At 40.7% G+C, this 15,709-nt stretch overlaps 1 protein-coding gene across 2 annotated transcripts; it reads right to left on the minus strand.

The window, feature by feature from the left end:
• Positions 1 to 1,014: 1,014 nt before the first annotated feature.
• gorab (golgin, rab6-interacting) lies at positions 1,015 to 5,987 on the minus strand. Of its 2 annotated transcripts, none has more exons than XM_054789699.1 (5): positions 5,775 to 5,987; positions 5,072 to 5,354; positions 4,888 to 4,989; positions 4,668 to 4,808; positions 1,015 to 2,869 (listed from the first exon to the last, which is right to left on the minus strand). In XM_054789699.1, the coding sequence occupies exons 1-5, from the start codon at positions 5,833 to 5,835 to the stop codon at positions 2,416 to 2,418; spliced, it is 1,041 nt and encodes a 346-aa protein (XP_054645674.1). In that variant the 5' UTR covers positions 5,836 to 5,987; the 3' UTR covers positions 1,015 to 2,415. The 2 variants fall into 2 exon arrangements, with proteins under 2 accessions (XP_054645674.1, XP_054645675.1); XM_054789700.1 differs by having other exon boundaries at positions 5,263 to 5,354; positions 5,775 to 5,954.
• Between the last annotated feature and the right edge of the window lie 9,722 nt (positions 5,988 to 15,709).

Below are 15,709 nucleotides of genomic sequence, written 5' to 3' on the forward strand. Positions count from 1 at the left end.
CGGTGGCAGGGCCCCAGGGGTGGATGAGACCCGCCCGGAATTCCTTAAGGCCCTGGGTGCTGTGGGCGTGTCTTGGTTGACACGACTCTGCAGCATCACGTGGACATCGGGGGTAGTACCTCTGGATTGCCAGACCGAAGTGGTGGTCCACCTTTTTAAGAAGGGAGACCAGAGGGTGTGTTCCAACTATCGTGGGATCACACTCCTCAGCCTTCCTGGTAAGGTCTATTCAGGGGTTTTGGAGAGGAGGATCTACCGGATAGTTGAATCTCGGATTCAGTCGGAGCAGTGTGGTTTTCGTCCTGGTTGTGGAACTGTGGACCAGCTCTACACTCTCAGCAGGGTCCTTGAGGGTGCATGGGAGTTTGCCCAACCAGTCTACATGTGTTTTGTGGACTTGGAGAAGGCATTCGACCGTGTTCCTAGAGGAATTCTGTGGGGAGTACTCCGGCAAAATGTTGTATCGGACCAGCTAATTCAGGCTGTTTGTTCCCTGCATGACCAGTGTCAGAGTTTGGTTCACACAATAAGTCTGACCCATTTCCAGTGAGGGTTGGATCCGCCAGGGTTGCCCGTTGTCACTGATTCTGTTCATTACTTTTATGGACAGAATTTCAAGGAGCTGTCAGGGTGTTGAAGGGTTCCAGTTTGGTGGCTGCAGGCTTCAATCTCTGCTTTTTGCAGATGTGGTAGAAGATGAATGGATGGATGGATATTATGCGAGGTGTTAGCATGCTAAAATTGGCACATACTAGCATTTTTTGCAATTTTCATGAATATGAACTTAAGCAGACACTTAGGGCTATCATGCTAGGTGTTAGCATGCTAACATTAGCATATTAGCATTTTCAGAGGCAGGCATTTAGCACTATTATGCTCGGTGCTAGCATGTTAACATTCTTTTTAAGTCATTCAAACCCTTCCATTGTATGTTTTCATGGTCAAGAAATGTAAAAAGGTAGACAAAATCAAAGTAGAACTAATATTTATGGTGTAAATCACAATACGCTGGGAACTGTAACGCTTGGTGGTGGTCTGCTCTGAGTGCTTTTCTGTTATTAAATCATTGACATCCACGGAACCACTTGTATTAAGGATTTTATTTATTGCGTAAGAATTGTAAAACTATCATAAATAATGCTTGGATGAGGAAACATTCCCTCTGTACAACAAAACCTAAAATATACAGTATTGTATGTATATGTGCACATATACACATTTAAGTGCCCCACTGTATGTAGTTTGTGTAGAGATGGTAGCAAGCAGAGAAGGAAGTTAACTGCTGGTGTGAGCACAGAATAGTAGGCGGCCACTTTCTCTTCTACCGACTAAAGACGGCCACTTTCTCTTCTACCGAAAGAATGACGCAGCTGCTTTTACAGCCTTTCAGCAACTCTGTAAAAACCACTACCATGTTTGCCTGCTGCACTTTTATCAGTGACTTGGCCTCGGAAGCCCAAAGTGCAGCGTGCATCAACTCCTTACAGTACATTCACACTTATATATCACCTGATTGACAACTAAAGCATCAGTATACCATTATTGCTAAGATCCATATTCACCTGTGTTTATAGGGACACAAAATAAAAGCATCCCAACAGTACATCATTATTCTAACAGAGAAAATGTTTTAAAAAAAAAACATTAAATACATAAATTTGTATTAGATTGAGTGAAAAGATGAGCAAGCGTTCTGACCCCCCCCAGACAAGTTGTGTCCATGAAGCACATTGCTAGTCCTGTCACACAGTCTCTTCAATTCAAACCTCTCCACCACCGTGGGCAAGACCAAAGAGCTATCAAAGGACTTGCACAAGAATGGAATGGGCACACAGGTCATCATCAAGAAGCTAGGCGAGGCGAGGAGACTGCAATTGGTGCAGTAAGTCATAAATGTTATAAATATGACCAATGATGTCAAGGGAGTTGGGAGCACAGTCAGCATGAAAGCTTTAGTAAGACACGTTGCTGTACTGGAGTGAGATCCCGCAGAGCCCGAAAAGTCCCCCTCCTCGAGAAGACACGAGTACAGACCCATCTGAATGTTTCAACCAACACCTGAATGACTCACACAAGGCATGGGAGATTGTGATGGGGTCACGAGACCTAAATGGAGCTCTTTGGTATCAAGTGGACTGGATCAGTGTGGGTCCAACAACACCATCCCGACTGTCAAACATTCTGTTTGAGGACGTTTCTCTGACCAAAACCCCTCCTGAGATGTGAGCAACTACAAGAACTGTCTGACCCGTGTGTGCTTGCCGAAAGGGTTTTATCCGCCCAGATACCGTTCGCTTTGGGTTCCATCAATCAAATACTAATTCATTTAACATTCAATGTTATTTTCTTCTGGATTTCTGGTTGATATTCTGTCTCTCTGTTCAAATAAAGCTACCATACAAATTCCACACTATCTTACGTCGGTACTACTTTTAAGTCTTGTTCAGGGGGTGTTTCATTCATGGGTTGGCGCTCTGGCAGGATGGCGCCATCCTTCTCCTGACGTTCTTCCTCTAAGGGTCCGCATTGCACTGTTGCCTCCTGACTCTGCGTGACACCGTTCTCCTCCTCCCCATGTCTTTGTGACTCTCTCTTCTCTCCTTCCACCGTCTTCCTTTCCAGCTCCTCCGTCTCATGTCTCTGTGACGCTAACGTCTTCTCTTCTTCCAACTTCTGCCGTTCCAGCTCCTCCTCAGTGGCCTCAAGCTGCAGTTGATGCATCAGTTCCTCCAGCTTGAGGGCTTTGCGCAGCTCGTTTTGTTGAATGATGGCACAGAGGTGCTCCGTCAGCTGCTCCTTTGCCTCAGACTTCTTGTGAAGGTCTAACTTGGCCATCACGTACTCTGTCTCCGCCTTCTCGTAGCGCTTTCTGAAGAGAAAGAAATGAAGGATTTCAACCACAAACCATTCACACCGTAAAACCTGCGTTCTTGTCTGTCAGCACCGTTTTGTCACGGCACGGTTCGTGTTTTCGGTTGCTTTGTTACGTAGTCCCTTGCTTTTATGACTGAAGACCACCCATCAAGCAACATATCGATGTTTTCACAACCTCACTGGCTATTCAATGCGTCAGTCATCATTAGAATTCAATGTAATTGGCAGAACTACGTACGTTAGAAGAGGGGCTGGCGCTCTTTTTTTAGTGCACTGGACTGGCACTAGCATACATGCTAAACAATACCATTTTAATACTAATGTATAACCCGCAAGGTATGCTGGGAAGCCCACACGCACACTTTCCCAACAGGAAGCTACCCACTACCGAACCTGTCCTGTTCATTCAAGATCAATCTGGTTTGTATGTTAGTACGATGTTTAAACAAATGTGTTTACATGCCTTCTAAACAGCGACTCAATACCACATACTGAAAAATGAAAGGGATGCGGGGGCGGCTTGTACGTTTTTTTAAACCAACCTATGCAGATGTGCTAAGAAGTTTTTGACATTTAAAGCAAACTAAAACAGCCTCTAACTCAGCTTTGTGTTATCGGCAACAAAGCGTGTCATTAGTTTGAACTTTTCTTCCTTATATTTATTTGAACAAATACTTCAACTTTCATGTACATTTTGTTTTCCTCACAATATTGTGACTTTATTCTCATAATATTTTTACTTTAATATCGTACAATTATAACTGTTCCCCCCCAACCTAATTCACCAAACATTGCAACTTTATTGCTTGATTTGATTCTCATATAACAACTTTTTTTTAAAAATACATATTTTCAACTTAATGCTATTTTTTTTCCTCTTAACTCATTCAATCCCAGCCATTTTTCAAAATTCAACCCCTTCAGTAGCGGTCATTTTAGACGATTTTGACTGATCTTTCAAGGCACGTAGAATATTGTGTTCTATATCAACATAGAACCTACCAAAACAAAGATAAGACTCTCGTCTTTTGGCAGAAAAAAAAAGTTTTTTTCCTTTCCGTTCTTAAGTAATCAGCAGTAGAACATAGGTAAGTTTCAGGAAAATATCAGTTCCCAACTAAAAAAGGGAAAAAACAGCTTTTTTCCAAGCATAACTTTCACTTTGACACAAATATTTTTTGTTTTTTGACAGCTCAAATATCTAAACTGCACCATAACATAAACAACACAAAAAAGGGTTGTTTTACATCAAAAATACAATTTATTTACAAATATGACACCATGAACCATTTACAATTTTCACATTTGGAACTAAATTGAGTGTGCACGCGTTAAAACTTCCCTACAATGTGTAACCTTCTGCATGCTACACTCCTCCGCGCTCTCACTTCCTCCTTGCTGTGGAGCGTGTCATCAGGGAAAAGATCCATGCCGAGCTCTTTTTTATGGCTTAAAACTGCATGGAATGTGACCTCTTTTATTGTGCACTTGCGTCATCACCTCTTTTTGCCTCTCACTTAAAAAAAACATAAGACGTATAAATACTTCTTTGGGAGCGAGCGTTTGTGTTTGACAAAACAAATACGTCTTTGGCGCTGAATGAGTTAATATTAGGCCATTACTCTCCCAATATTTAGTCATTATTCTCATAAAATTACTGCCTTTTTGCTGTTGTTTTGTCTTGTTTAATTGTATTTTGTGCCGAGTGCCAAAAAACCCCCACAATGTCCATCGGGCCACACGTTGGACACCCCTGCAATATGTTTTAAGTGCATGTAAACGAGCGTTGCTACCTGGCAGCTGTGTAGTCCCAGCTGGCTTGCTCTATCTTTCCTCTTAGAATGCCGACGTCGTTAGAAACCATGTCGTCAAGGGTTTGCAGCTCCTTCTGAATTCTCTTCAGCTTCACCGCCTCAGCTTGAGTTTGTTTGGACCTTCAGAGAACGACGACTTTGAGAAGCAAGGCGGGATTTTTATTGATGAGCGTGTAACGTAGCTGACCCAGACACTTACTTCTCAGCGATGGTTTTGGCGAGCAGAGCCTTCTTACGCCTATTCCTCTCTTCCATCATCTTTTGTTCCTGTTGCAGTTGCTCCAGGCGAGTCTTGTCTCGACTGTGATCCAACACCAAAATTGTAAGCAATGTGTGTTTTTAAAAGATTTGCAGTGAACAACATAATAAGTAAACACACTAACAGTTGAATCTCTTGTAGATCCAACTCCTTCACGGCCGGAAGTGGTTCCCCTACATCTTCTTTACACTTTTCATGTGTCGTTTCTTCCTTTTTGACAGCCGGAGCTGCTGCACCAATGTGTTCATCTTCCACTGGCTGTTTATTGAGCTGCTGGTCCGGTGGTAGTCCATTAGAACACAACCCAGCACTTACTTCTGCGACGCGATGCAATCTTCGCTCCCGCTGCCTTTGCTGCAGATTCCGGCTGGCAGGTCTTGGTTTGCGCACGCTGGCGATCGCACATTCTGTGAAGGGGGCGCAAACTATCGTAAATCCAAAGAGATATCATGCAAAGTAGTAAGAACATGTTTTAAAACTAAGTAGTAAATAGAAGCATAACACGAAGTATCATGCAAAGTTGCTTGGTACATCAGCAAAGTAATACAAATCTGGAGAAACATCAATGCCAGGTAGTATAAAGAAGTGTCATACAAAGCAGACAAATAGTCATACAAAGTTGAAAGAGACATCATACAAAGACGAGAGACATCATGCAAAGCAAATGTAAAAAGTACCACCATACAAAGTAGAAGGATACATCATGCAAAGTACTACAAAGAAGTGTCATACAAAGGAGAAAGAGACATCATGCAAAGTAGTAAAAAATGAACCACACAAAGTAGAACGGGAGATCACACCAAGTAAACATTCACGCAAAGCGTTACCTTTCCCGTTCTGCTGCAATCTTCGCAGCTCATCTTCTGAAAATCCAGCCCATCCACTCATTTTAGAGCTTCAAACCCGCGCTACATAAAATACGAATATGAAAAAAGTCGTCAGGGAAGAGCCCAGCGACTAGCCTTCCGAAATATCACCATTAAGTGAACTTTTGGGAGAAACTGTTAAAGGAGAGCGCCGTCGGCAGCCATTTTGACAGAAGGATGCCACGTCAAGGACCTGTAAAGGACCCCTTAAGGTTGTCCTAGATTTGGCCTAATTAAAAATATTTTCTAACTGCAAATAAGCACATACATTTTTTTACCCAATAACTTAATATTGTGTATATTGTGTTCTGTTCTCCCTCCGAAGACGAAATGTCCCTTTTTTTATAAGCCGTTTGCCAGGACTTGATTTGCTAATTTAAGACACTGGGGTATCCGAATTCGCTGCCATTTTTGCTTGTTTTTTTTATTGGCCCTCAGCATATTGTAAAACTTGAATAAAAAACATAATGTTTTGAATATCAAAGGATAATGGCTTCAGGCTTGACTGAATACAATCAATGGCCGTTTGAATACTTGATGTAATGAACTGTTACAACTTTAGTTTCATTTTACTGCTGACTGTTCAACCCATAAGAAGCCTTTAAATACACTTTAAATACCCCCAAATACAGCTTTGTGCTCGGCTTAACTCATTAAGTTCAGAAGTGATGTATCTGTGTCTCCGAAATTATGAGATAAAAAGCCTTAATTATGACATGCAAACTGCAGTGCCATGTGACAAAGCCTCCAGTGAAAAATAAATTAGGAAATTATGAAATAAAAAATCATAATTGTGAGATAAAAAGTCCTAAATATCTCATAAATACGAGCCAAGAAAGTCATAATTACGAGAAAAAAGTCAAAATTATAAGATAAGAAAGTCATAATTACAAGATAAAAAGTCCAAAATATGACATAAGAAAGTCATAATTATGAGATAAAAAGTTCAAAATATGACATAAGAAAGTCATAATTAGGAGATAAAAAGTCTAAATTACGAGATAAAAAGTCATAATTATGAGATTTTAAAAAATCATAATTACGACATAAAAAGTAAAAATTATGAGATAAAAAGTAAAAATTCTGAGATAAAAGTCTAAATTTTTAGATAAAAGTCTAAATTCTTAGATAAAAGTCTAAATTACGCGATAAAAAGTCATTATTATGAGATTTACTTTTTATTATGACTTTCCTATTTCATAATTTTGACTTTACCTCATATTTTGACTTTTTATCTCATAATTTAGACTTTTTATCTTGTAATCATGACTTTCTAATCTCATATTTGGACTTTTTATGTGGTCATCTAGACTTTTTATCTCGTAATCATGACTTTCTAATCTGGTATTTTCACTTTTTATGTGGTAATTTAGACTTTTTATCTCGTAATCATGACTTTCTAATCTCATATTTGGACTTTTTATGTGGTAATCTAGACTTTTTATCTCGTAATCATGACTTTCTAATCTTGTATTGTGACTTTTTATCTCGTAATTTAGACTTTTTATCTTGTAATCATGACTTTCTAATCTCATATTTGGACTTTTTATCTCGTAATCATGACTTTCTAATCTCGTATTTGGACTTTTTCTCTAGTAATTTTGACTTTTATCTCATGATTTTGACTTTTTATCTCATAATTATGACTTTCTTATCTCGTAATTATGACTTTTTATCTCATAATTTCAGAATGTCATCTTCACCGGAGCCGTTGTCACATGGCACTCGCACATGTGCAGTTTGTATATTACCATTTTGACTTTTTATCTCATAATTAAGACTTTTCACCTCCTTATAATGATGACTTTCCTATTTCATAATTTTCATTTATTACCACATAATGATGTCTTTTTACCTCATAATTTGGACTTTTTGTCTCACAATTTCAGAATTTCTTCTTCTTCAGTGGAGCCTTTGTCACATGGCACTCGGAACATGTGCAGTTTGTGTCTCATAAATAAAAAGTTTTTACCTCATCATTATGACTTTATGTTACCATCATTTGATCTCATAATTTTGGAGCCGCCGACACATCAGTCCAGTACATCATCCTTGATGAGTTAAGCCAAGCACAAAGCTGCACTTGGGGGTATTTCAAGTGCATTTAAAGGCTTCTTATGGGTTAACCATCATTTTGTTTTTGGTCAGCAGTAAAATGAGACTAAAGTTGGGAAGGCGGACGCAGTTTGAGGTAAAGATCAAATTACATCCTGTGCATGTAAAGTGGAACCTTGGAGAAAATGCAGACTAATTATGTCGGTAAATCAACGTGTACATGTAAGCGTCGACTTACAATAAGATTTATGGCTTTATAAGTTGTTCATTATACCCACAGCTTGCATTCAACTACCGATAATTCATCAAATGACTTTTATCCGTGCTTTGGTTTGTCATTTTTCATGACATCTTTCTCACGTGAATGGGTCAAGCCGTGGATTTAGTGTCTTTTTAACCTTGAGAGCGAATGTTAAATAATGACCTTTGCTTGGCAACTAATAAAAGTGGCCTCCTTACATCTGGGGGCCAATTACGTTCAAGTTAAAAGGCGAAACACCTCAGGAGGGCAAACACTGCCGTCAGTGTGGAGACGCGCATGGGAGCCAGATGGGAGAAAGACACTTTAGCTTGAGAGTCTGCTGTGATGAAAAGGAGCCTGAGGAGACCACATGGCTCATTACCGACATGACCTGTGGAGGCACATCAAGGTTAAAGGTGAGGGAAGTCAACCCTTAGAGGGAACGGCGAGTCACAATTAGGAAGGAGGACGGCGACTGCACCCAGTTCACAAGTTCATCATGAACCGGAGATAACTCCTACGTGTTTTGTTTTTTTTTTAGCACTCGATGCAGCCTAGATAATGAACTTACCTACCAACCTTACCAGCTTCAATCTCTTTGTCATGGTCGACATTGCTTTGTGCTTTTATTTTGCAGTTCCTGTTTATGTCTGGTCTTTCTCTGCTCTGTGCTTCAGGCAGCTTGGTCTGGTAGCTGTGGGGGGCAACGAGGCAGGTGGACACAATCAGAAATTGAGAAATTATGAGTTCTATATTCTGCACCACTACTTCCATGTTTCCTTGTTTGCTCTCTGCTCGCTTCCTAGTTTTATATGCATGTCTTTTAGTCGCCCCTGGACTGCCTTGTTGCTCCGTTTCCTGCCATCCTGAGATGCTGCGGCATGACCTTAAAAAGCCGCTTTATGTGGCTGAATTACAACAATTCGGGCCAGCGCTGTAGGAGAGTCATTGCGAGTTATCACAAACGCTTCATTGCAGTTGTTGCTGCTAAGGGGGGCCCAACCACTTATTAGGTTTAGGGGGCAATCACTTTTTCACACAGGGCCATGTAGCTTTGGATTTTTTTTCTGCCTTAATAATAAAAAGTTTTGTTTAAAAACTGCATTTTGTGTTCAGTTGTGTTGTCATTGACTAATATTTACATTAGTTTGATGATCTGAAACATTTAAGTGTGACAAACATGCAAAAACCATAAATCAGGAAGGGCTGATTTGTTTGTGACTTTTTCACAGCACTGTATGTGCCCATCTTTATAAATGAGTACACAAAAGTGCATTGTCTGTAAAAGTAGTGTAGGACATGCACACATCATGTATTTATTTATTTATTGACAAAAGCTTTAAGTGGTGAAAAAGTACCAGTCTGGAGCCAAAAAGGGTGATGCATTGTTCCCCTTCCCTCCAACCTCTCATCAGCAATTTGTGTTGGCTTGGCGGAATATAACAGGGGTTTTTATTTTGGTTTCACTGCAGGAGGTGAACTATTTCTGGCATGTGGAATCGGGAGAGACGTTGCCATGTTTCTGCCTCTCATTTTTCAACTCTTCCCAGCAGCCCCTCTCAGCTGGGGGACGCCGCAATTTGTGTTCCATGAGAAATGGACACGCAAGCTTTGCATGATGACTCAGCAAGCGGATGGCAGCAGGCGCTCGTCCGTTGTGGACGCTTGCGAGGAACTGCATGTTCTGTTTTTGTTGTTATAGTCTTGTATCTCAGTTTGTGTTGTCACCCATTTGGTGATAAAAAGGAAAGCTGAGAGACCCGCTTGCAAACTGAAAGTAAATGCAGGCAATGAAACGCGACACCGCCTTCCTATTGGTGGGGGTCGGGGGGAGCTCCACATCAACCAATCAAAGCATTACAGGCCATTTGGTTGCTGAGGGAGAGGGGGGATGGGTAAGTAAACACTGCCACCATGTGGACAACTGCCCTCGAAGACTCTTGATGTTCAATCCAGCCATACAGAGGTGGACTAAAACATGTTTTTTGGAACGGGACACATTATTTGTTGCACACAGTTAGTCCATTTAGCTGCCTGGGGCCTCGCCTGGCTTTGAAGGTACATATGGTTGTCCCTCGTTTATCGCGGTTAATTGGTTCCCGACCTGAAGTGAATATGTGAATTTCCGCAAAGTAGGACTCAATATTAATAAATTGAATATTTTCATAGTTAGAACATAGAAAACCTACATTTTTTACCATTATTAGAGCCCTCTAGGCATGATATAGCACCCCTGTAGTCAGCTTTACGCTCCTGTTATTGTTTGTTTACAACACATTGCTCAACTGTAATGCACAGGTTACGGGATGGGCAAGCTCCCAAGCTAACTAGTTAGGAAGAAGGACAAAGTAAGATGCCAAAACCTTACCACTTCCACACGGAACGGGAGGAGACCTATGTTGTGTCGGACATGCCATGGTTGACTACATGCAGTGTGAAGGTAATCTAACGTCATGTAACATTACTGACGCCTAGTGGCCAGAATACTACATATAACTTGTTTTTCAATATTTTTGGACTAATACTAGGCCATAGTCCACCGCAAACCTCCTACCGGTTAGTTGTCAGCGAGCACACAATTTTAAAGGTTTTCAAATAGTACTCAGAAATAAGAGCAACATATTTGGTTACAGCGCTGGGTTCGTATTATCGATGAGGAAGCTCGAGGAAAGAGACCAGAATGAAAGTACGAGTCTATATAGCCGTTGCCGTGCCCCTCTAGAGCAGGGGTGGGCAAACATTGGGTTAAAACATTTGGTGGAGGGGCCGTCTATATATAGGTGGTCACCAAACAGAACGACACACTTGCTCACAGTGCAACAAAACGAAAACACAACACATCCACAGCTATTAATGTATCAAATAAATCAACAACTACATGCTAAACACAACACGTAACTTAAAACTGCTAGTTCCAAATGCCCGCAAGGCATGCTGGGTAGCTCAGCTGCAACAACAATATGAACTATGAAGAATAAAGCATAAAACAAACACTGACCACCTCATCAACATATTTTGCAGTCTAGCAAAAATGTGACAAAACACAGCAAAATGTTGGGAGAAAGAGTACCACAAGCTACCCAGCATGCCTTGCGGCGGGAATGAATGGGTGGTTTTTTGGCATGGGTGTTGCGCCATTTGTTTGTATGGCCATTTGTTTGTATGGCCACATGGTGCAGTGAGCAGGTTACTTTGAGCATCGTGTGTGTGTTGACATGTTGTGTTGTTTGGATGGCTTTTTTGTACAAGCTACAGATTTCATCTGACTATTTTGGCCACAGTAGCACTGCAAGTCATGTTGCCGGCAGTTTCCATTTTAAAGGTTTAAAAAAAAAAAGGAATTTGGAAATTCCCGGCGGGCCGGATTAAGATGCTTGGCGGGCCTGATGTGGCCCGTGGGCCGCAGTTCGCCCACCCCTGCTCTAGACGGTGAAACGTAAATGTGTGCGCCTGGAAATGTAAGTGTGTGTGTGAGGGACTCGCTCAAACTGGTCCTGGTTGTGCTTGCTATCTTCTCCTCTCAGTACATTTTCATGGGTTATATCCAAGTGTTGTGCACCTCTAGTTGTGCTGTGTGAGTGTGTGTCAAGAAGGCTTTCTACTTGTATGAGAAGCTATTTCGACTGACAACTAAATAAACTGAATTTAAAGGTGTAATAATAATAATGTCTAACATGGGCTGGGATCAAACCAGCACCCTCTGCCTTAAAAAGCAGCAGCTGTACCGTGACACCATTCTCTTATTCTGCTACGTGCTGCCAGTCATAGTGGCAACGAGTGCAGTGTCAGATTACTCTCTTTTTCTCTCCTACCTCGGGCTGACCTGTGCTGTTTGCACCCCCTTGCGCAAAACGTGGTCCCTCATGGATGGTGGGGCCCTACGCACAGCAAAATGTTTTTTTTTTAAAAGTCACGTTTCCCGACTTGGGTTTGAGGAATTTGGGCGATTTTGATTGGGACGATTCAATGTGGTTCAGTAAGAATCTCCTGATTATTGATTGGAACAGCAGCACTGACCACAGCATCTCCAAGTTACGACACAGGCTGTTCGGAATCGCTGCCGCACAGAAAAACAATGAGTCACGGTGCATCTTTTTTCTCTTTTCCGGCCTGTCCTCCTACTCGCACATTTCATCCTGGTTGTTCATTGTGATTCAGGGGATTTCATATTTTCCGTGCACTGTTTCCAGGACGTTTACAGTTGGCGTCAGTGTGCGTGGTTGGTCTGGGGGGGAGGCGCTTTGAAGTCTCCCCACATCTGCAGGCAAGATGTGTACAAGGGGCAGGGCTTTGGGGGTGCCGAGTGAGCATCCATTCACAGGACTTTGTGTCAGGTCTACTCATGTCATGTGACAATAAACAACATCCCTCGATTCGTTTAAGAAATATGTTTGGTCCAGCGGCACCAAACGTGTGCGTGTGGTCATTCAATTCATTTATCACACAGAAGAGTGTGTGTGTGTGTGTGTGTGTGTGTGTTTTATCATTGTTATTAATCATGGACTTTCACATCACGTGCTTTTTATGTTGACGTGAAGTTATTATTTATTTAACTAACTCTGGCCACAGAGCTTGACAAGAACATTAAGCTAAGATGAAGTGTGCGCTTAATGTATGGCGCCCCCTAGGGGGCATGAGGGAAAATCATTTTGATGGGTAAAAAAAGAAAAAAAAAGACGAATTTTTGCTATGTAATGTGAAATTTCATCCCTTTAAAAAAAAAAATTCTTAAGCTATTAAAATCATTTTCGCCGTGTCCCCAAGGGGGCTCCGTATAAATGAGCAGTAGGCCAAAACATACATTATATTGGACTCGCATCACTGTCACTCAGGGGTGTCCAAAGTGCGCCCCGGGGGGCCAAATTAAAGTTAATGCCTCTTGTTTATACATTCACAAGCGCACTAACATACTTGGGAAACAGTTAGGCACCAAAAACAATGTATTTGACCTTCTGAAATTATTGGTACCTAACTGTTTCCCAAGTATATTAGTGCGCGTGTGAATGTATAAACGAGTCATTAACTTCAATTCCTTTGTAGAAAGGCAGTTTATGAAAGCAAGTACATTTACTTTCATTTACAGCCCAGCCTTGACACATCCAATATGGTGGCGATGTTTGACGTAGCGCAGCGGTGGACAAAGCCAAATGCTGCGTCCATCTACAGTATGTCTATGTTTCCAGGGTCACTGTTGCCAACTTTTTCAGTAAGAAAAGTAGCTATTGGCTGTCCTAAAAGTCGCTAGGTGACGCCATCGTCTCATTTGCATATGATGCTATAAAATGCTGTAGGAAAAAAAGCATAACCTGGTAGGGAGAGCGAGTAAAAACACCTTGGTTGAGTTTAGAACCACAAATAAGAGTCCTTTGATTTTTCAGCATGTGGCTCTCAGTGGAAAAAGTGGTGGTGACCATACAGTGGGGAAAATACTGTATTTTCTGGACTATAAGTGGCTCCGTCGCACCAGCCAAAAATGCACAATGAAGAAGAAAAAAACACAGAAGTCGCACTGGACTATAAGTCGCATTTTTGAGGGGAAATTTCTTTTATAAAATCAGAGTCCAAGAACAGTCTTTTAATCTTGAAAAGGCAATTTATAGTAATAACAATAAAATAGAGAACAACAGGCTAAATAGGCATCTGTTTACATTAACATACCACCTACTCAGGTTACGTTCAGATATTAACAGTTATCCAGATAACTAAAGCCTAAACAACATAACATAACTAGTTTACTTGCAGTTTCTAATCTGCAGAATATGATTTTCTTATTGGGAGCATTTGTGTTCCATCTTTCTAAGTTGTCTTTCTAAGTTGATGTTTACGTTGTACATTTTCACTGGTGCAGGAGTGATAGGAGTAGCAGATACCGGCACACAAGCCTAGAGCGCCCTCTCGTGGTTGTCAGTGTGAAAAACATAACAAAAAACATAAGTCGCTCTGGAGTATAAGTGGCAGGACCAGCCAAACCATGAAAAAAAGTGTGACTTAATAGTCCAGAAAATACAGTAATTATTTGAAATTTGTCAGCTTTCAACCTTAAAATCCTCAATGGAAAGCAAAAAATGCTAAGCAAAAATGCTAAGAAAATAAATGTCACCGTTTCACTGATTCTCAATGAATTTGCGTCAATTCAAAGTACGTTTGTGCAACACATAAAAGTGCCAAGTTGACTCCTTTTCAAGTAAGAAATACATTTACCATCAACAATGTAACAGCACATGAGTCTTTGAGTGGCAGCATTTTCGGAAAAAAAACACCACAAATGTCTTCTATTTTGTGTTAACCTTGGTCTGTGCTTTAATTGCAGTTTTTCCCCACAATGCATTTTAGACTCTGTAGAAATCATAAGATCAAATAAAAATACACAAGTCCGCCAAAATTCAAATCATAAGCATCAACACAGCCAAAATGATTTTTAAAAAAAATGAAGAATGGAAAGAGCGTAAAAGGGAGGTGTCGGCAAACCACGTGAAGTGTTTTCATTATTTTTTAAAGAACTTTTCCAAATGGTTTTATTCACAGTCACATTTTCACATCGAAGCTGTCGCAGGTGACAGGATTTGGTTTGTGAAACGTGATATTCTGTGCCTTCCAGTGACTTTGATACAAAGCAGAGCGGGGGTTTGCTTACAAAAGGAGCCTGTGTGATGGAGACGACTGCACAAGCACGCGTTATATGACAACGTTCAGCAGGAAAGTCATATTTTATCGGACATTCGGGTGTTTTCATCTTTCACCGTGTTTGTGGCATTTTTGCAGTGTTTTCGCTTGACGTTGAGGACGTAGACACTGCTGAATGAATTATCTGAAGTAGTAAAGATCGTTAGGTAGTTTAGTGTTATAGTTTCACTCTCTCTATTTTGCTGCTTCACTCAACTTTAACATTCAACTTTATTTCAACATAATAAACACTGCTTCTTTCTGACGATTATTGCCCTGCAAATTTCTTCCAATGTCATAATACCTTATTCATTTCTTTAGCCACTAATTTCATTGCAGTCGTCCCTCGCCACTTTGCCGTTCGAATTTTGCGGCCTCACTCTCACGCTTTTTAAAAATAAACTAATAAATCATCACTGTTTTGTAGTGGAATATGGCCTATTAGTCAAAACATTTGCATAGTTAGGCAAACTTTACACATTCTTGGCATAATTTCAGCATTTTCAAGCATAAAAATTGCTAAATGAACACAAATAAAGTACACAGTAGACACATGTAACGGTATATGTAGTACAGTTTTCTACACTGGTCACTAGGTGTCAGTCATGTTACTGTAGAGACGGTGTATTGTTTAGTTTTGAGCTGCTGTTTAGAGTGTAGACTACAGTGAAGCGTTGCATGCTCAGACAATCACCACCACAGGAAGTGTGCTGTCCAGGGGAAAAAACAAAACCAAAAACAAGTAACTCTGCCAATGCTAATGTGAGTCTATGTTATGTCTTATTTATGTCTAATATGTCTTATTTTCTAATTATATTCTTATTATGTCTACTATGTTGTGTAATACAAGTATAAAGGTGACTATAGGGGTGTTACTTCCAGTCTAGAGGGCTCTAATGTTAAAAAAATGTATTTAGAAGGTCATAAACAGGTTTTC

The sequence above is a fragment of the Dunckerocampus dactyliophorus genome, chromosome 10 (genome assembly GCF_027744805.1).
Source record: "Dunckerocampus dactyliophorus isolate RoL2022-P2 chromosome 10, RoL_Ddac_1.1, whole genome shotgun sequence".
Taxonomy (NCBI): Eukaryota; Metazoa; Chordata; class Actinopteri; order Syngnathiformes; family Syngnathidae; genus Dunckerocampus; species Dunckerocampus dactyliophorus.